Source organism: Asparagus officinalis, chromosome 5 (genome assembly GCF_001876935.1).
Source record: "Asparagus officinalis chromosome 5, Aspof.V1, whole genome shotgun sequence".
NCBI classification, from domain to species: Eukaryota; Viridiplantae; Streptophyta; class Magnoliopsida; order Asparagales; family Asparagaceae; genus Asparagus; species Asparagus officinalis.
In genome coordinates this window covers 86,543,043-86,564,643 of record NC_033798.1, presented here as the reverse complement: position 1 = coordinate 86,564,643, position 21,601 = coordinate 86,543,043, and the positions used below count along the sequence as shown (strand labels likewise).

At 38.3% G+C, this 21,601-nt stretch overlaps 1 protein-coding gene across 5 annotated transcripts in view; it reads right to left on the bottom strand.

The window, feature by feature from the left end:
- Positions 1–13,252, bottom strand: part of LOC109840026 (lysine-specific demethylase JMJ25-like) — a 57,085-nt gene extending 43,833 nt beyond the window's left edge. For all 5 annotated transcript variants that reach the window (XR_002246781.1, XR_002246782.1, XR_002246780.1 and 2 more), the window contains exons 1-7: positions 12,822–13,252; positions 11,643–11,758; positions 11,381–11,480; positions 11,164–11,296; positions 10,992–11,055; positions 8,176–8,959; positions 6,317–6,646 (exon numbers count right to left, since the gene is read on the bottom strand). Coding sequence is in view for 1 of the 5 variants with exons in the window: in XM_020408521.1 (XP_020264110.1) it covers positions 6,317–6,646; positions 8,176–8,959; positions 10,992–11,055; positions 11,164–11,296; positions 11,381–11,480; positions 11,643–11,758; positions 12,822–13,124 (1,830 nt within the window). In the remaining 4 variants the exon portion in view is untranslated. The remainder of the gene's footprint in view (positions 1–6,316; positions 6,647–8,175; positions 8,960–10,991; positions 11,056–11,163; positions 11,297–11,380; positions 11,481–11,642; positions 11,759–12,821) is intronic.

The following is a 21,601-nucleotide window of genomic DNA, read 5'->3' as shown; positions in this document are numbered from 1 at the left end:
TGAAAATTGAAAGGACTCAAGCATATGTTTTCTGCCTGTCAATGTACATCACATAGAAATGGATAAACACGAGGACCAAAGGCATGCTTTAGTTGGTTAATTAAGATGCAGTGTTGGAAAAGCTTGTATCTAATGGAAACCATGTATCAAGTTCAAATTTTTAAAAGGGAAAAATGCTTCCAGCCCCCAAAACCAAAGAAAACGTGCTTCCCCACCCGCCCAAGACTTTTACAACGGGTGTTTTGCCCCCAAAATTCGTCGCGATTTTCTTCTAGCCCCAAAAACGAATCCCCAGGCGAAACGTCATTTAAACCCCTCACGAAATGCCCAAAATACCCCTAGACAGCCTGTAACCGTTGCCCTCTCACGTCGGAAATATGACGTTGATATTGTAGCATTAAATGGTGATTAGAATGCTTTTTTTAGGGGAGGACTTCTCATTTCTCTCCAAATTCTCACCATATCTATTCCCCTTCCCGCTGTAATAAAATCGTTGAGTTTCTCCCCATTCTATTACCCCAACTACTATGTTCCTTCCACTTAATTCTTCGCAATAAAATCCTCTTTGGTTCTTCAACTACTCCCTGTAATAAAATAACGGATGGATCTCTTCTTTGTGTGGTAACAAAGGCAAAAAGCAACAAAGATGGTGACGGTGTATTCATTGTTATCAAAGAGAATACAGAAATAATCAACTTGAAATAATCAAGTGTCAGAAAGGCTTAAAATACCAATGCAATCTCTTTCACTGAAGTTCATATGCGAAAGAGAAAAGAAATTCAGTATTTCAATTGACAATGACGATGACTTAAATTTGATGTTCGAGTATTGTCGTCGTAATCGTTTTACAGACGCGAATTTGTATGCTACCTCCGTCGAGGAATCCTCAACTTCGCAGAACATGCAGACTACGTCAGAAAATGCGTAGGCATTACACTTCAGATTTCCTTATGAGTTCACTGATAGGTTTTGCCACTAGTAGTTAACCATATGCATTGATTGTTGAGGTTAAGAGTTGGTTGTCAAGGTTAGGTTAAGGACTGATTGTTAAGGTTTGGGTTGTTTGGCTCATTTTATGAAATAGGTTTAAGATTTTTTTTAAGGTTATGAATTCGCTGTTACGTATACTAGTTGGTTGCTATGGTTAGGTGTTTGTTGTTGGCTGTTGAGTTTATGAGTTGGCTATTAAGGTTAGGAGTTCGTTGTTGAGGCTATGTAATTTTTTACTTCTTCAGGACCATACCGACAAAAAATTTATGATGCGCAGATACTACGTTCACCTATACCTGTAATGATGAGCGTATTTCTAATAACAACCCTACCGGTGACTCGATCATGCTGTTGGAAGACATGAGTAACCACCAAACAAAGATCCTAACTGAGTGGCTGACCACTATACGTGAAGTTAGTCAGAAATTTGATAGTGATGCTGAAGTTAGATTAACACTTTAATATTATTCAATTGCTAAAAGGTTCGAGTATGATTTTTACCACAATGAACAAAGACGCATAAGAATCTATTGCCGATTCAAACACACGCATGGTTGCCCTTGGATGTTGTTTGCTTTCCCGCTCAGAAATTCGTCGATCATGTCCATAAAGAATTTTGAATCTATCCACACCTGCGGTCAACATGGATCAAATGCTGGAAACTCAAGTGCATCAAGGAAGTTCATTGCTAGCCAAATACAAGTTGTTTTGAATGTTAGGTCAAATCTTCGTACAGTTGATATCAAGAACGATATACTCTCCAATTTTGACATCAAGATTAACTACAGTAAAGCATGGTGGGGCAAGGAGACAGCTTAATAGGACCTGTTCGGTGACGATGATAAGACTTACAATTCACTGAGATGGTATATTCTTTTTTATTCTTCTGAAATTACTCTTACGTATTGGTTGCTAACTATATGTATTAGTTATTAAAGTTATTGGTTCGTTGTTAAGTATACGTGTTGGTTGTTAAGGTTAAAGATCAGTTATGATTATGAATCAGTTGCTAAGGATATTGCTTTGTTATATTCATGCAGGTATGAATCCATGGTGTATGCAACTAATCCAGGGAGTTGTGTTGTTATTGATGCTGATGACAGGAGGTTCAAGCGATTGTTCATTAGTTATAATGCCTGTATTGAAGGGTTCATTGCTGGGCGTAAGCTTCTATTATTTTTTAATGGAACATTTATTAAAGAACGCTACAGAGACATACTACTTAGTGCCACTGGGTATGATAGCAACCAGGGAATATTTTCCCTTGCTTATTACGTATGCCACCAGGAGCATGAGGCTAACTGAAAATAATTTTTACAAAGATTGTAGACGTTACTGTATGATAGGGAAAATCCTTACCAACCTCCACATTGTCTGGTAATGATTTCTGACGCTGACAAGGGTATTAGGACAGCAGTCGAGGAATTCTTTCCAGATGCTTTCCATTCAAGGTGTGTTCTGCATCTAGTCGAGAATTTTAAAAAGGAGATGAAGGATTTTGAGCACAAGGCAAATGTCACCACTATGTTGGGCGAGCTGTTACAATCTGCGGCTTATAAGTACATAATTTCTGAATAGGATGATGATATGAAAGAATTGGCAGCGATCGATCACAGGGCTTACGTCACTGCAATGGAATACTCCCCGGAGAGATGAGCAAACGCGTATTTTCCTGATATAAGGTAAGATAGCTTGGTTTAAACGTTATTTTATTACAGCACTATTATAGTTGTTTTAGTTAGAGTTAGCCTACAGTTTTTCTGTTAATGTTAGAGTTTTATTATTAATGTTAGAGTTTTATTGTTATGGTTAGAATTTTTCTGCTAGGGTTTTGTTGTTAAGTTTAGCATTTTGTTGTTAAGGTGAGGAATTTATTGTTTAGGTTATGAATTTATTGTTAATATTAGGGTTTTGTTGTTAAGGTATGACCATATTACTTTAAACGTTACTGAGTCCTTCAATAGCTGGATAAGAAAGGCACGATTGTTATGAATCTTACCTTTGATTAAGACTATACGGAAGCAAATAATGGAGCGCATGCATGAAATGAGACTAATAGGTCAGAAATGGTCTGGATACTTATGCCCGGAAGCGAAGATGGTGCTGTGCGAAAATATTCAGCATGGTAGTTGCTTGGTCATTAAACATTCGATGGAAGATATTATGGAGGTCGAGTCCAATAAAACTTGTCGTGTAGATTCAAAGCCCTTGAAAACGTAAGAGGAGCATCTTCGTCATCAGTTGTAGTGCCAGGTGCTGGTGGAGGGACACCCTCTGATGGCTTTATTTTTCTCCTAATGTCCTCTCTTATAGTGGTTGTTTCTAAACAAACCATTCGAAGTATAAATATTGAGAAAACCTAACAATCGCTATCAAAACTTAATAATCAATTCGTAAGCTTAACAACTGATGCCTAAACATATGGTGAAAAAGGAGCTAACCTATACAAGTTTGCATCTCCGTATCATGTCCTAGTGAAGGAACATCATCCACCAGTATTATTTCCCTCCCAGTGTCCTCGCGTTGAGTGTCTGTTTCTAAAAATATTCAAAGTATAAATAATAAAAAACTTAACAACCAATACGTAGACATAACAACCAATCTCTAACATATAGTGCAAAATCGAGCTAACATGTACAAGTTAGCAACTCCTTCGCTGGATTGGACACCTTCTCTCCCTCGTTTATTTCTTCTTCAAAGTCATATCAATGCGGGTGTTATCTGGTGGAGCTACTTCCTCTGGCGGAGCATCTTCACTCTTCTTATTAATATCAGAAAAAAATTATGGTGAAGGGGCTCTCCCTGTTGGAGGGACCTCGCTTTCCTTATTAGCTTCAGCAAAGAATGATTGATTAACTCCCCCCTCGTACTGTATATCAATGCCACCCACGATGCGTGGAGTATCTGATTCAAAAAATAAACAAATGACCTTAGGTACTTTATTATCAAAAAAACTTAGCATCAGTTATATAACATTAACAACTAACCCATATACTTAACAATCAATCTCTAACCTTAGCAATAAATCCGTAACCTTAACATTAAATCTGTAAAGTTAATAATAAATTCGTAACCTTAACAAACAATCCATATACTTAACAATCAATCTTTAACCATAAGTCCATAACACTCAAACGTAATTGCAAGCCACATCTAACATGTACAAGTTTGCGGCTCCATCGTTGGACCGGACACCAATCATATAGGCCTCTTATCCTTGTATACAGTGAGGGTTCTGGATTGTGCTTCGCTGAGTTCCTCTCTCAGCCTCTTATTTTGGGCAGATAGTTGAGCCACTTTCACAGAAAGATCGTTTATCTTTACACGATCTGTAGCAATTAGATTCTTGAATTTATTCTCGTTATCGTGTCGTAATGCTTGGTTCATTGACGCGATGCTCTTCTAGTAGATCACTTGCTGAGACCATTCTGTTTTCTCAACTGCCTCATTTAGCTGCTCGACGTCTTCATCAGCATCTTATGACATCACCTATATAATGGACAGATAGAGTATTATTAAAAGAATTAATTAATTAAAAAATAAATAAAATTCATAACTGGTAAATTCTTACAACTGCATTAATTTGGGATGTCATCTTCGTCTCCCCTCTTCTTCTTGTGGAGAGGGTGTCTTGGGCCACGCGTCCTGCTAACGTTTACTGCAGTCGGTTCCTTAATCCTCCTCTTCTCTCTCTCTCATCTTCTCTTTCTCCTTCCCCTGCTCCTTCCCCCACAAACCTCCCTCGATTCTTTGAGATTAGCCATGTTGTTTTGGAAGCTTTATCGTAGTTTTGTTTGCTTTAGCTACAACAGTGGTCAATCTTAAAGAACCAGCAACTTCTCCTAGTCTCACCCAATTTGTGAGAGGAGGCATCACCGTACATTCAACTGCTGGCTTCTTGATACCAGTAAGTTCATAGTACCACAGCTGCACATTAGAGAAATAAAAACTTAACAAACACATTTATCCTTAACAATTAATAAGTAACCCTAAAAATAAAAAAGTAACCTGAACAACCAAACACGTAATATTGATAACCAAATTGTAACATTAACAACTAAACCCTAACCTTCACAATCAGTAATAAAAGACATGATTACTTACACAAACTAACGGGGTACACCCTTGCAGATATAAAACCGTCTTCCCTAGCTCAGGACCCTTTAGTGCCCTCTCTATAGCGTCAGATATCTCACTGAATATATAGGTCCCCCAAGCAGTGTTATTGGCCTGTTAGATGCTGTCGACGTACTTGAATAAATGCCTAGGAATGTCGGGAACATTGCTTGGACACCAAATCATGCTCAGCTGATAGAGGATCTGTAGCAGGACAAAGTCCTTCATATCTCGACGATCAGCCGATAGTGTCAGCTTCAGGAGCAGTTGCTCCACATTGCGTCTGGTTGGGCCTCCTTTGGGGGGAGCTATACTGCTGTCATCCTCGACCTCGGGTTTGTTAAAAAAAACCTGGACCAAATCCTATTTTTCCTATTCCGATTGTGGTCAACAAGATCCCTCTCATTGGAAAACTATGTATGTTCCATTACCCACTCAATGTTGAATGAGCAGGCGATCTCTTCTCCAACATTCCTATCGGTGAAGACGAATTTCTTCCTTTTCTCATCCCACTGACCCAAAATGTGCTCAAATGTGGGAAGATCGTCACCAGTAGGCCAAAATGGACGTAGTGTCTGAATACGCTATCTTCATATGCCGCAAAGTACATTGGCTCCATACGCTACACCAAATTTCGTGTGAACTCATGATAGGCATTGAAGCTGGAGGTGGGCCGCAATGTAATAGTTGGCTTGACCCTTTTTCTACATAACAAAACCACAAGACATAAGGGACAGTTTAAATTGAAGGGTATTTTGGGCATTTTGTGAGGGGTTTAAACGGCGTTTCGCCTGAGATTCGTTTTGGGGGCTGGAAGAAAATCGCAGTGCATTTTGGGAGCAAAGCACCATTTGAAAAAGTCTTATGGAGGGAAGCACGTTTTCTTTGGTTTTGGGGGCTGGAAGCATTTTTCTTTTTTTTAAAGGACACGGTGGGTTAAGAAATCTCAGTGAAACTAATGAATCAACAGCATACATTGAGACATTTCCATAGGCCCAGCCCCTTAATGTATATTATAAAATGAAACCAACATTTTGTAGCCACAAGAAATACATATATGATAATAACATTTTGTAGACATAGAAATTGGAACAGATAAACATTTCATAACAGTTGAATTAGACCTATTGTATAAAAAGCTATTATAATTATAGTATCTGACTAAATTTAGGCTAGCATTCCTCCCACAAATAATAAGATAAGAACATACCGCATCGGACATGTCAAAGTGAAGTTTTGTAACTGAATCACCTCTGCCAAGTTCATTAAGGTTTCCATATGCTATGTAAGACTTAGGTCCAAGGTCTGGCTTCAAGTAACCATCGGGAACATTTGCAGCAAGATTGAGACTAGATGACTTTGGATGAGTATAGTCCTGATATGGTAGTGCTGCAATAAATTCAGCAAAATGTCTTGGTAAACGCTCTTCAAAAGTACATGATGGAGGCCAGTCTTTCAGCTTTAGCATCTCAGGCCACCCACTCTTATACATTCGACCCTCCAAGTAGCCTCTAAAAAACTCATGGGTATCAATTTCAACCTAAGAAACAATATATGAATCAGGTGTATCAGTTTAAGACATTAGGCATTAACATAAACATAGTTGAAAGAGAAAATGAAATAAGCAATAAAGGAGTCCAATAGAACCTACTTAGTAAACAGTAATTAAACTATCATCTTCAAAATTTAAATAAGGAAAAAATGGAGCAAGGAAAAGAGATACTGTGAGGATAAGAAATGTGTGCAGATTAATACTAGGATAGAGTAGTTTTGGTCGCATTAACACAATGAAGAAAAGGAATTGTGATAGTAAGAATACAAAATGAAATGAGTGAATTGTGTAGTATTTAATATCAGAAGAAAATAGCATAGTCAAACGGTTGCATTGAGCCTTCAGTCATTTTCTGAAGAAAATATCTGTTGGAGATTAAGGCTTATGTTTTCTAGCATCCTCCAAAATTGAAATTGTAAGCATTTAGTTTACGCTAAGCCTACAATAAAGTTTAGTCAGTTTCCTTTTTTTACAATCTCTTCTCAAAAGTTAGAAGATAAACTCAACAGTTTCTCTTCCATCTCGAAGTTTTAAAAAAAAAACTTGAAGATGGATTCTCAGCATGCTTCACGCACGAAGATAACTGGCTTTGCTGTTTTAACAAAGATGAATGTTCCAAGACTTGAGGAAAGCTCATCATAAGCAAGATACACACAATAGCGCCTAATGGAAGGCTAGAGACCTAAGGTTAAAGTGAATATATTTTATGGGTAAAAATGATGAAGCACTTCTAGTCTTTGTAGTGATGTTTATGGATAAGTTCCGCAAAAGAGAAAAAAAATGAAACTTTTCTGAATATAAGGCTGACGCCTTCCACCACATCTACTTTGGGAAGAAGCCCTGTTCCAAAATGTTGATTGAAGAAACCCTTGCTTGTAAGTTTGTAACTTTCCTCTCACAAATCCCATGCTTCGCAAACTGTCGTTAAGGTCCCCATTGTTAAGTTAACCTTTTCTCAAAACAACCATATTGGACCTATGGTATCCCCTTCCTTTTCGCTTGACTTTCCAAAATACCCACGCCGTCTGCTAGAGCCTTTTTAGATTATTGTCGCACAATAGAGCTTTTTCTCGCTACCATATTGTTCTTTTAATGCTCCCTTCTTCCTCAGTCCTCACTTCTCCCAAAAAATTTTAGGTCGCGCTTTAAGTCATTGTCACATAAAAGAATTTGAATAAGGACACTACTGTTATGAATACCCTTCCTGCCCCCACCCAACACAGACGAACAATCGCACACAGACACACACCAAATAGAAGAAGCAGAAGAACCATCTCAAGATTTCTTTTCTGAGCCTTGCAGTTATGGATAATTATCCAGTTAATGCAAAATAGAACAATTGACATAGAAAAGAATTCTACTTTTGAGATTTATCTTTCTAGACCTAGGAGGGAGAGAGAAATTAGGCATATTGGATTTTGTTGCATGGAAAAAAAACAAGAATTAAAATTCAGAGCAAACAAGAGGATATGTAAGTTATTAACCCAATAAAGGAAAACAAAACAGCAAAGGCTCACCTCACAACAATTCAAGCAGTCAATGGCTCTTACAACATCACTTTCCTCCTTGAATTTATCAGCATTTGTCTCTCTAATAGCTCTCCACATTACCATCGGCTCCCAACTTAGGCCGGATGTATTTTCAAGGACAGATCTTACTATGACTGGCTCCCCTTTTGCCCAGTGCCATTGGAAATGTTCCAGCTTACTATCTCCCAAGTCAACAGCGCTTGGACAGTACAAAAAGTTATCATGACTATTTTCACGAGATGCAGCTTTCCGCAAATTAGGATTACTTAAGTTATCCTCCTTAGATGATTGATTGCCTGAAGGACATGCTGAACAGTGGACAGAAAGATCTTCCTCCACAAAATGGTGTATTTTTGCTAAACGTTCAGCTTTTTTAAGCATATTGTTCAGACAATAATCTTTAAGATTTCTCTTCAACAGTAACAATCCATCTCCACAACCGCCACAATTTTTTGTTGGGCATGGAAGGCTACCATCACCATTCACTCTCCATTCCCGGATAGAGCTACAAGATCCAATAAACTGCTCATCTTCATCAAGCATATTTTGGCGCTCCCAACTAAATCTCATCCTCTGGAAGGACGTTTGGTCATATGCATTCATGTTGCAACCTTGGCCTACCATTGTCAACTTCTCATAGAAATAATATGCTTCCTTGCCACCACCGGGCAGATGACCTTCTCGGAGCTCTCGACAGCATGCTAGACAAAGATCATAGGAACAATTTGTACAGCTTCTATGGAAGTCTATTATCGATGTGTAGCAATTATTACTGTGGAACAAGGCAGTTGATATGTGTCAAGACATGGTTAAGTGGGAACAAGAAAGAAAAGAGTAAAGAGTAAGCGAGCAAATGAACTATCTATAGCAATCTAGCAGTACTTCTAAATAAGAGAAATGAGAAATGCAATTGTCTCTGGTACTTCTGGAAATGGCAAGAATCTTGCGCAAAGACATAGGTAAAAGAATATCCTGTCGAAGCCTCAAATAAAGAAGCAAGTTCCAATACATATTGCTAGCATGAATACAAATATCATATAGGTCAGCTTACCAAGGTTTTAGAAATATTTCATAGTTTTTTGGCTTTCTTTTGCCAATGGAGGACTCTGTTGAGTGAAAAACTGAAAATAATTTTGCAGCATAAAGACATAATTCAGAAGTAAGCATTTGTCCTTTAAGAACAAGCACAAAAGATCTGACTGCATAAGGGATGGTGATAGAAATAAGACAATAGTATTAATTTTCTTCTTTTACAAATCCGGTACTCCAATTCACTTGCAGCAAGAAAAGGCCTGGTTTAATGCTTTACCATCTCCATGCATATTTTTTCTAGGTGTGCCCAATTGTTGATCCTAGGTACTATTTGTGTGCTACCATGGGAATAGCTTTGAATCCTAACCCAACACCATTAACAACATTAGTGAAGATGCTAGTAAGGCCCGGGTCACTGGCAGGTATGGGGTTGGGCTATGGGAAGTCCTGAGTTCAAATCATGGACAAGTCTTCGTTCAAAGGAAGGAGAAAGCGTAATGGACAAAGTGCAAAGATATAAGTGCTCATGCCATTGAGGTTAATATGATATCCCCATACAAACATTCATGGATCTACATAGGAGGAAGTGGTGTCACGTGACACCACTTCCTCCAAGGATAACTGATAATGATGAAACCTTTATAGGTATTAAGTGGGATAAAATATTGCCTTCGATGGTGCAAATAGATTTCATACCTACTTATTAAGATTCGTATTTTTATAGCACTTATTACCTCAAACATGAATCAACAACTTATCATTGTCATACCTCAAAAATATATAGAAACAACTTACCATTTTCAAGCCTCCACCATGGTAAGTCGTTGACTATCTCGTAAGATCTATGATCTTATACCCCTTATTATCAATTTAAACAATGGTAAGTTATCAAAATTTTCTATTCATATCCATTAAAAAATTATTCTATTCACATGAATCTTTTCACATTGTGTACTATTTATTACCTCAAACATTGGCTAAAAAGATTCAATGTGTGACTATAAAATCATGAAGATTTTTAAATATAAATCATTTAGTTTTTATTATTTAATTATTAATTATGTGGTGACACCACTTTCCGGATTTAGAAATCCTGGTTCTTTCACTGCATACAAAAGTGAGCTAGAAGCTGATAAATGACGTGCTTTCTTCTACAACTCTAAAATAAAAACTTCACAGATTTCCATGCATGATGTTTTCATTTGAAGATCTATATTGACCACCAGAAAGCCAACAGGAATCTAGAAAAATAACATCACCTTATCTTCTTGTAGAATTTCAATATCGTATCATCTATATAAACTGCTGCCTAAACAACATTATATCATCCAAAAAGATGAGTGAGGTTCCTTTTAACTAACAAGAAGTCAGCCCTAGTAGATTGGACAACACGAAGATGAATAATCAGAATAGTTCAGCATATGCCCTTATTTCATATGGACATCAATCAGTGACTTTTTTTTGGTAAAGGACAGACAGAAGCATGTATTTGGTTCATAAACATGATCAAGGAAATTGAAGCACTAAGAATGACGAAAACAAAATTCAAATATATGAAAACAATGGTACGTGCCTAGTATCAAAAAGAAAAAGTATATACACATATATTAAGATAAGCACCATTGCTGCAGAAATTTTGGAGTCTAAAAGTTTTTCGTATAAAGGCATTGCCTTCTTTGAGTGATTTTATTTCCAGGAACAAGCATATCTTAGTTGCATCACATAACTTCCAGACCATGAGTCAGAAAGATCAACCAGAAAGAAAAATATACCAATAAATACGCTCATCCTTCCCAAGCCCAGTTAGTGGTATCTCTCCAGGAGTCACTGCAGTGCCTAAAGCAAAAGTTGAAAACCAGGAAAATGTAAGGGAGCAACAAAATGACAAATCTACCTAACATGTAAAATTGTAAGTTTTAAAGAAGAGGGCCCCGTCGGAGTAACCTCGAATTATCATTTCCATCTCTAGTTCCAAATTCTGTTCCTTGTGAATTTGCCTAAGTACAGGAAGAACCTTGCGAATCAAGTAGAGCTTCTGCTTTAGTTTTGTGTTGACATCAGCTTCATGTCCGTAATTCTGCCACAATTTCCAATTTCTTTCTGAATAAGAAGTCCACAAGTCAAGGATGATTGAACAAAAGACAAGGAAAAAAATAAGTACCATGCAGATATTTGATTTGTGCAAGCACTGGGTGCAATTACAGTTCCCTCGACAAACTGGACAGGCAATTTTAATATCTTCCATGTTTTGTTTGGGATACCTGTCAAAGATTACATAAATATCATACAATGAAGGCGTAACATAGAACAAACTTCAAATAACATTATCTGAGAAAAGAGAAAATAAAATAAAATAAAAAATTATATAACATTTTACAAACATATAGATATAACTAATTTTAAAAGAACAAAAATTCACTTACCATGTGGTAATGCAGGTTGTGCAATACCGCTTGCATCGACAATTAGAACAAAGAACAATGTCACACTTAAAACTGCGTAAACATTGGTGGCACGACAATCCTCCTTTTGCCTTGTGCTTAATGATATGATCCAAAAAAATCTTGTTAGAAATATAATATAATAGTTTGTAATGAGCTGCATAATGATGCCAATAAACTGCAGTGTGAAACAAGATATAGATTCTTACTATATTAAAGAAAATAAAATACTGGAAACCAAGGTAAAATAATCCAGAGTCCCAGACAATAAAAGAGCAAACTGATCATGTTGCATGTTTGACTTTTACAGCAAGTTAGAAAAACTAGTCGGCATAGTCAATAATATACCGTTGAAGAAGAAAAGGCACATTAAACATGAGGTGAATAGTAATTACAAGAACCAAGTTTCTCATTCAAATGCCTTCCAAAACATATTATGCTGATGAAAATTTAAACTTACCACTGGCTTAGTACTTGGAACTTCCTTCCCCAAATCATCAACTTTTTGGTGGTCGAGATACCTCTTCTTCTCATTACATATGCTTGCCCCATTTAGTCTGTCCTCTCTCTTTTCTTTCTCCTTATTAAGTAACTGCTTCTTTTCCTAACCCCACCCCCACCCCCATCCCCCACCCCAAAAAAAAAAGAATGCTTACTGAGTCCACTTTATGGACAAAAAACTTTCCAAATCCGTCGGGTCAATAAAAAAACTATTACTATTTTATAACAAGCAACTCCCAATTCAGGCAAAATCTGAAAGGTAAGACGAATTGTTACTTTCAACTTTGAACATTACATTTACGGACAGAACTTTATAGCTAGCATCTGTGTGTGCTGTAGAAACAAATCCAAAGAAATTACTTGCTCATCTAAAAATACAAGGATGCATGTTAATATATGCATGTATACGTTGGTATATATATTTAAATATCAATATCGCCAGATACCATGAGAAATCAGTAAGAATCTTTACTTGTTAGCAATAGCAGAACATACACATCTTCTCAACAGGTCATGTTCATTTTGAACTAAGCTATATACTGTTAGATCAGTCAATTACACAGTTAGCACTAAGCTACATAATACTAGTTCTCATAAGATTGCCAAGAGATAACGCAAATTAACAGAGAGAATTTGGAAGCAGAGAGAATTGTGGCTCACTACGTATGCACCAGAGCTCATCGATCTGCGAAAATCCAATCTCTCAGAGTCCTCCAAGATCCAGTCACCCAACAGCCAATTCTCCACCCCCATCCTGATCAAGAACCCTAGATTTCTCTCCCCCTCGGCCAGAACCCCATTGATCAAATACTTGCCTTCGGTACCGTTACCAGCATCGGATTCATAAAAATCTCGCCTTTTCTTCAGTCGCCCCCACGCCCACCAATCCTCATCGCCAGTATAACCTCTCTTCCTCCTCCTTTTCCTCCCCCACCCTTTAATTCTCGATTCGAAACCCATCATCGCGCTCTCCCTCGACCAAATTCTACAGCGAGAATCTCAGATGAAGGGAAACGGGGAATATATAAAGGAGACTTTTTTTTTTGGCCCCCCACCTCTCTAAATTTACCTTGTTCCTTTCGTTTATTAGATTTGGGGGGCGTTTTTTTTTTTTTTTAACTTTATAACCTTTTCTTCCCGCGTAACAAGTGCCCTTGACCCTTGGCACGTGCTGGTCCCAAGGTAAGTCAACCTGGGTGTTGACGGAGAATTCGTCGCCTCTCAATCCGTTGTGGCAAAATTGTGGGCGGAACGAAGGAGACGGGCAAAAATAAAAAATGAAAAATAAATTTTATGAAAGGTATCTACAGAAAATTAGGATCAATTTTAAATTGTACTATATAAACGATATATAATGTCACTACAAATAGAAAAATTAGCGTGCACAATTAAAAATCAGATCACGCGAAATAATCAAATTCGACTCCTAGATTTGAATCTACAATTCTGTTCCCTGAAAACCTATATCCTACGTGTTAAATTTTTAAGATCGTATGAAAATAGAAATATTTTCATGCTTCCTTCTTTTTCACGCCTGTAGGGAATCAATCAGGATCCTTATACTAGAAGTTTTTGTACGCTGAACGACCTTGGTAGGGTTGTCAGTAATTAAATCAAAAAATAGAAGATCAAAATGATTCTTCAATAAAATGCTGTGACTCAAAGTTATAGAATTGCATATTATACTTTGGGGGTAATTGGGGTTAGATCCCGTTCACTATTGTTGCAGATACACCCCACGAAATTGTTCCATTGTTACAAATAGCTCCCAGAGGGAAAATGTATTGTTACAAATAGAACCCTGAAAACGGTTAAAAAGTTTCACTCAGGGAGTCTACTCGCAACAACAGAACTACAATTATAGTGAGCTCAATTTGGCTGTAGTACGGGGGTTCTACTTCGGGTGGCACTAGGGGCACACCCCCAACACCCCTCTCTCTCTCTCATTTGCTACAGTACACTGGGCCCCACATGGGATTTTGAAATTTTAAAATCACATGTGGGACCCGGTGCACTATAGCAAATGAGAGAGGGGGTGTGGTTGGAGGTATGGTTGGGGGTGTGCCCCTATCATTTTCCTTCTACTTCTACCCCCAACCAACATGCTTTCCAAAATAAATAATAATAATTTACTGCATTATTCAAACTTACCAATAATCTCATCGGCTCAACAACAGCCCCTCGCATGCACGACATTTGAACACCCCCTTTGCACGAACTCCTACTCTCGTTACTAGGAAACTTCACCTTCTTTGTAACAGCTCCCCATGCTCCTTTGTCCTCGTTGCCATCCATTTCACGATCCTCAACCTTTCTCTTGTTTGAGCGCATCTCTATCACAGTTCTCTTCCTCTTGCCCTCCTTCACCGTGATTGTAATCTCCTTTCTGTCCTCAATGGCACTATTTCTCCTCTTCTTACTGTCACTTCGCGACGAGTACTCTACGAGACCCCAAAGCATTTGTTCCACCAAATGCTTCGGGCAATACCTTTCTCCAGGCTTTGCCGTTGCTTCGCAACGCGAGCTGTCACTGAGCATCGCGATGCAAAGCTTGGATGAAATTGAAGAAGCCATGGGTTTGAGGAGAGGAGGAGTAGTAAAAGGAATCGGGAAACGATATTTCCTGCAACGTGGATAGAGACATGGATGATGGCCCAATTTAAAGAGGCAACACCCTCTTGAGTTTTTGGTAACTTGGTTAATGGTGAGGCAGCAAATCTTGGTGAAATATGGTGAAATTATGAGCATGGTAAAAGTGTGCCCATTGTTCAATGGATTGATTGACAAAATCCTATAAAGATTCAATGCACCATTTAGTTAATAGAAGACGAGTTGCCTCTGGATACAAAACAAGGACTTGTTTATTGAGGAAGTAACACTTACATTCAACTATATGCAACATTTTAGCTTAGAATAGTTTGTTAAAATCATATTTAAGAAGTGACTTTCAAATTTATGAAGTAAGAAATATCAGAAGTAATTTCTTTTTCTTTGTTTCTGGAAAGTAGTGGAAATAGTATTTCTTCATGTTTTAGTCACTTTTTTTGTTTGGATAACAATTAAAAATATTGTCAGAAAGAGAGAGAGAAAAAGGATCTTTCGGGATTTTATTTAGAAATAGAAAATATCCATGTAATGGTAAACTAAGGGGCTTATTGGTTGAGGAGTGTTGATTCCGACTCAAATTTTTTCTTGGATTTCGATTTAGGGTGTTATTCATTTCTGTTGATGCACAGATGATTAACAGCGGGATTTAAGGCTGATTTTAAAGGAGTTAGGGTCACTTGATTTCCTTTAAAGGTTGATCTCCTAATAAGAAGAGATTCTTGTGCATGTGTAACACGTTAGAGGGTTGAAGTTGGGTTCTCAGGTGATTCTTCCGACGATCAAGTTAGTTATGATTTAAAGGGGAGAAAGGAACTGATATTGTTCTCTAAGTGTGCAGAAATTGGTTACCTTGGATCCCTGGCCCCTTTCATTCAAACTCGGGTGACCAAGTCCGAGTGAAATTGAACTTTATCGGTCAGTGTTTTGAGGCGCATTTATGAATGATCATTGATGGGTCACTACTAATGCAGCGTTTCTAACATCAGAAAAAATTGTGTGTCGGCATCGCCTTGGTTCGTGTTATGACACTAATAAGCCAAATGTTAATCTTCCAGGAGAAGCTGTCACGTGTCTCACTCCTTATGCCTAATCAGACGTGTTCAGAGCCTAGACAACTCATGTTACTCCCTCAGCCGACTCAATAGGTTAACAATTTGCATACTGACTAGAAAGGCGGTACTTGTTAGCCTACCCACTAGATCGATCCTATAAACACTCGCACTCGGCCTATTGTTCCAGCCAATAACTTGCGTAGCCAACAATAAAGACGATGTTTTTTGCTTTCAGCTGGATGGCTGGGAGGCAATGTGTCCTTGAACCCCCCACTGAGAACCAACTACTCTCACATTAACTGTCCTGATAAAGTCATTATTGCTTAACAAAATCATTATTGCTCTAGCCCTTATAATCTTTATTACTCATCGAATCCAGTCAGCTCCAAGCACCTACTGACTTTCTCAGAATAAATTACTGGATGACTCATCTTCGCTAGCAGCTGACACATGTTAGCCGTCTGTCGAGTCAGCTACCTTCTTGGACTCGGCTCAAGTTACCTATCTGCCCTTCTGATTCACTATAAAAGAAAGCCATGCAGCTCAAAATAACTCCCTGATTTTTTAGGATGCAACCTTAAAATATTCTTTATCATCCCATATTTTCTCACTCAAGTTCATATACTGACTTGATCGTCAAAGAAACAAATGAAGAACCCGACCTCTTACGAGTTCTTCGTGTGTAAGAATGTACAGTAGGCTCTTGGACCAGCTATCTAAAGAAGCTTGAGGACGCCAACCCAACACAAATCTTTAAATAAACCCCCTATTCGATAACTGACATCAACAGTTTAGCGTCTACCGTGGGGCCATCATCCTTCTTCGTTCAAAGATGTCTGGTTTTGAATGTCCAGGTCGATTCGTTAACCCACTCTTTCAAGAACCGTGTGCGAGCTATGTTACTCATGCCCAGTTGAAAGAATCTGCGTAGAGGATCTCTCAATCTTTCTAATATCAGTTTGTTGCTTTCACAAATGAGCTCCTCAGCCAGATTCCTCCCCAGCAACCTTCTTCATCATTTCCTCCACCTCTAGTAGGCCAACCCTCAGCTGTCTCTCCACCCCCGATGAGTCAACCGTTCGTCCCTCCTCCAACTGCGCACGCCACATAAGCTGGACAACAAGTAGACTATGCCGAATACATGTCTCACCTACCTCCCCAGCAAATTCGCTTTCTAACTCCTCCCCGACACTATCAGCAGTATGTGGAAGCAACGGGGGAGAGCCCTAGTTTTGGTCATGATGATCGAGAACACACTATGGGGGCGGCATCGCGTGGCCCTCGGAATCCTCGTGCTACTCTAGGACCATCGACCACAAATGTGGCATCTGGTTACGATTAGACCTTTCAACCAATTGCGGAGGCCATTGGGGGATACTCCCCTCGCGATAAAATCATGAATGCCACCTGTGGGAAGTTAAGATGCCTCACGTGGAGAAGTGTAAAGGCGAGGGAGATCCAGCTGAGCATGCTCAAAATTATTATGACATGATGACCATGTTGCAAGCATCATATCCAATCATCTGTAGGTGTTTACCCATCACTTTGATGGGTAGTGCCAAGCTATGGTGGAATTCCTTAGGGAAAAAGTCCATCCATAACTTCGATTTGCTCAGCCAGAATTTCATGCATCACTTCCTGGCAGACACCAAGCAAAAGCTGGCCCCCTCGTCTTGATGCAGATACGTCAAGAACCTGGAGAAAGCCTCAAGAACTACTTTAAGAGGTTTCAGACCAAAAGGCTAGAAGTCGACGATCCTGGCGGTGTAGTCGTCGTGTCTGCTATCGTGGTCGGCTTGGAGAGAAACAAGCTGGCCGATTCGCTCGTTAAGAAGTGGGTCACTAGCTACGAGCAATTGATGGCCAAGGTTTATGGGTACATGGGTGTGAAAGATGCCCGAGCCTACAAGAAGGCGACGAGGGCAGCTGAAGTAGCGAGAGCAGCAACAACAATACCGGCACCCGCAACAGAGGCTAACCCCTCTCCAATGAAGGAGGTAGCAAAGGATCCTCCCAGAATCGACCCTTAGCCGAACAGGGCTGACAGGAAGGATTGTAGGAGGGAGGTCCCCAAGAAGCTAGCCCTCACCACCTTCAACACCTCTCTCACGGAAGCTCTCTACATGGTCTAAAAAGAGGAGTACCTCAATTATGCTCCTCCTCGCATGAGCTCGGATCATCGATCCTAAGATACAAGGCAATATTGTCGATATCATCAAGATCACGACTATCTTACTAATGATTGCTGAGTTCTTCAGAGAGATATTGAGGATTTGATACAGAGAGGATATATAAAGAAGCTTGAGGATCCCAACCCAACACTGATCCTTAAATAACCCCCTTGTTCAATAACATCAACAGTTCCCGAATGCAGATTGCATGTCAATTAAAGGGATGGATGCTTCGTTCTAGAGTGGTCGCCTCAAATTTCAAACTCCTTCCCATCCAGTCCAGAAGAGTAAGCGAAATATATATATATATATAAATTGGTGTGTGTGTGTGTCGTGTGTGTGTGTGTGTGTGGTGTGTGGTGTGTGGTGTGTGTAGTGTGTGAAATATAGGTATGCTGGTAGTGAGGTGTCAATCTCCTCCAACTCATTCAAATGTGGGCGACTACATTCACGATGGGAATGAGTGGAGTGGGGATGTGACACATCACTCCAAGCACAAAATTGGTCTGTGCTTGGGTACCATAGCTTACCCATATATATATATTATATATATATATTATATGTATATATATATATATATATATATATATATATATTATATATATATATATATAATTATAATTATATATATATATATAATTATATATATTATATTATATACTATATATACTATATATATATTATATAGTATAATATATATATATTTATATATAGTATATTATATATATATAACTACTAAGCATAAATTGTGTTGGTACAGCATACATTATATATATATATATATAAACTACATATATATATATATACACACACACACACACACACACTATATATAAATATAACACACACACACACACACTATATATTAATTTTAATATTATATATATATATAGTTATATATATATATAATATATATATATTTATATATATATTATATATATTATTTATATATATATATATATATATATATATATTATATATTATATTATTATATAATATATAATATATATATATATATATATATATATTAACTACTTAAAACCATAAAATTTGTGCTTGGTACCAAGCATTACCATATACTATATAATATTATTAATACATATATATATATATATACACCGCACACACACACACACACACACACACATTATATATATATATATATATAATATATTATATATATATATATTATTATATATATATATCAATATATATAAATAATATATATTATATATATATTATATATATATATACTATATATATATATATACTATACTATATATAATATATATACAACCCACACACACACACACACACACTATACACGATCGTTCTCAGATGGGGAAAGTTTACTTGCTTTTGAAACCCTTTGAATCTTCTTCTACAGTCTGAGCAATTCCGGCCATGTTTTGCCTTTTCTCCAGTCGACCATAAAATCAATGGAATCTCATCTTCAGTGGCTCGAAACGGGCTCAAATCAATCACCTTCGAAAGTTCTATTCAAAGGTGTAGTCAACGCTGCTGGAGACTTATTACGATAGGTTCGACATTTTTAAGGATGTTTACATTGTCGACACTGGAGAAGACTCAGGCAGTGTTTGACCATGGTGGCAATGTCGCTCTAGTGTATATAAAATACATAGAGTACGGTTTGCACCTTTCGGCTCCATCCTTTTCTTCACAGCGTCTTTGAAGCCCTATGAGTTTCGCCGTCACAGATAAAGTTAAACTCCATAGCTACTTTGATGAGGCTTTGTGGTCATTTGCAACCGACTGGGGGTTGAGCTGACTCTAAGAGTTTTCAATCATCTCGTTAATATGAAGATTAATCAGCAAGAGGGCCACTGCTATCTCTAGATCTTGGGTGGCCACAAAATCATCTCTAATACTCTCGAGTCTAACAAAGACTAGAAGGAGAGATTTGTGTGGGTCTTTGGGGCCAACACTATCTTTGCCTATCCCTTGTGGCCTGAGATCAACAAGGATGCATAGAGGTTTGGTCAGTTATCAAATGACGAGAAGCGAGCGCTCGACAAGGTCAAGTCTTACATTAGTTCCAGTCGGAGCGAGGATTATTTTGACAAGTTCAAGATCGATAGCAATCGAGTGGCTAATTGCCTTAGTGCTCTGCAGGAGATAGAGAGGGGATGAAGATGATGAAGAGCCAGCTCATGGAACATGTAAGGACTCCGCCCATGATAGTTGGGTGAGCCAGTCCGAAAAGGAAGGGGATGAAGAGGTGGGGTCTGAGCCTCAATCATCTCCTCCGCTGACTTCTACTACTGTCGTCCCTCTAGTCTCAAGTTCTTCTCCAACTCCTAGTGTTGCTCCAGCTTCGAGTTTGGCACCCGCTTCGAGTTTGACACGTTAGGAGCTCATATGTATTTTTTTCCTTTCTTCTTCTATTTTTTATTTTTGTAAATGCTTTTGTATTGTAAGTATTTTGAACATATGAATGAAAAAAGTTCACTTATACCAATTTGAATTGTGTACCTTTGTGCCTTGGGTTTATTCATAAAAATGATACCAAGGTCTCTATGTTGAAGTCAATCGAGTTAATGACGTGCCTTGTTTTATCCCGAAAGGGTACCAAGATCGTGGGCATGTGCCTTAAGTTTATCGATGAAAATGATACCAAGGTCTTAGGAATCAGAGTCGACCAAGTTGATGAGATATCTTGGTTTTATCTCGAATGGGTATCAAGGTCTTACGTATTGGAGGCAACTAAGTTTGGGACAAGTCGACCTCATCCCTTAGGCTTACTCAAAAGGACACCAATGTCTTGGATACGTGCCTTGGGCTTATTCATGAGAATGATGTCAAGCTCTTGGGTCTTTATTACCAAGTCAATGAAGATCGAGTGGCAAGAACTGCATATATGTTAGCACACGGTATTTACAGTTTAATTACACAATATTTCTTATTTATGGAAGAGTCTTTATAGTTTAATTACATTTTGTGGAGGTATTCCCTAAAATATTTTATGTTTTATGATCTCTTGCTGGCCTTGTTTGACTTGGAGTTGGTTTTGGGGGGATCCTTATCTATCCTTCAGAGAACAAAATATTTCTTATTTATGTAAGAGTCTTTACAGTTTAATTACATTTTGTGGAGGTATTCTCCAAAATATTTTATGTTTTATGATCTCTTGCTAGCCTTGTTTGACTTGGAGTTGGTTTTTTTTTGTGGGGGGGTGGGGGGCACCCTACTATCTTGAGAGCTCTGCTTCACCTGCCCGCTTTTCTGGCCACCTTCTTGTGGGCTCGACTATCTTTCGCATTCGTGTGTCCTCGAGCTTTGGTCATTAGCTATTCAAAGTTAGCCACAGAATCTATGGTGAGCGCATCAGCCAACTTATCATCGTCTAGGCCTATAGAGATCGCGACCACGGTGAGCATGTTTCCAGAGTCTTGAACTTCTGGTCGTTTGGCTTAGAATCTTTTGAAATAGTCCCTGAGACTCTCCCCGAGTCTCTGTCTTATCTGTAGCAAGATGGAGGAGGGTGCCTTCTGCTTGGAGTTAGCTAAAAAATAATGTATAATTTTTTGGCTGAGCTGTTTGAAACTATGGATGGACTTCTTGTTCAATGAGTTTTGTCACATCTTAGCGC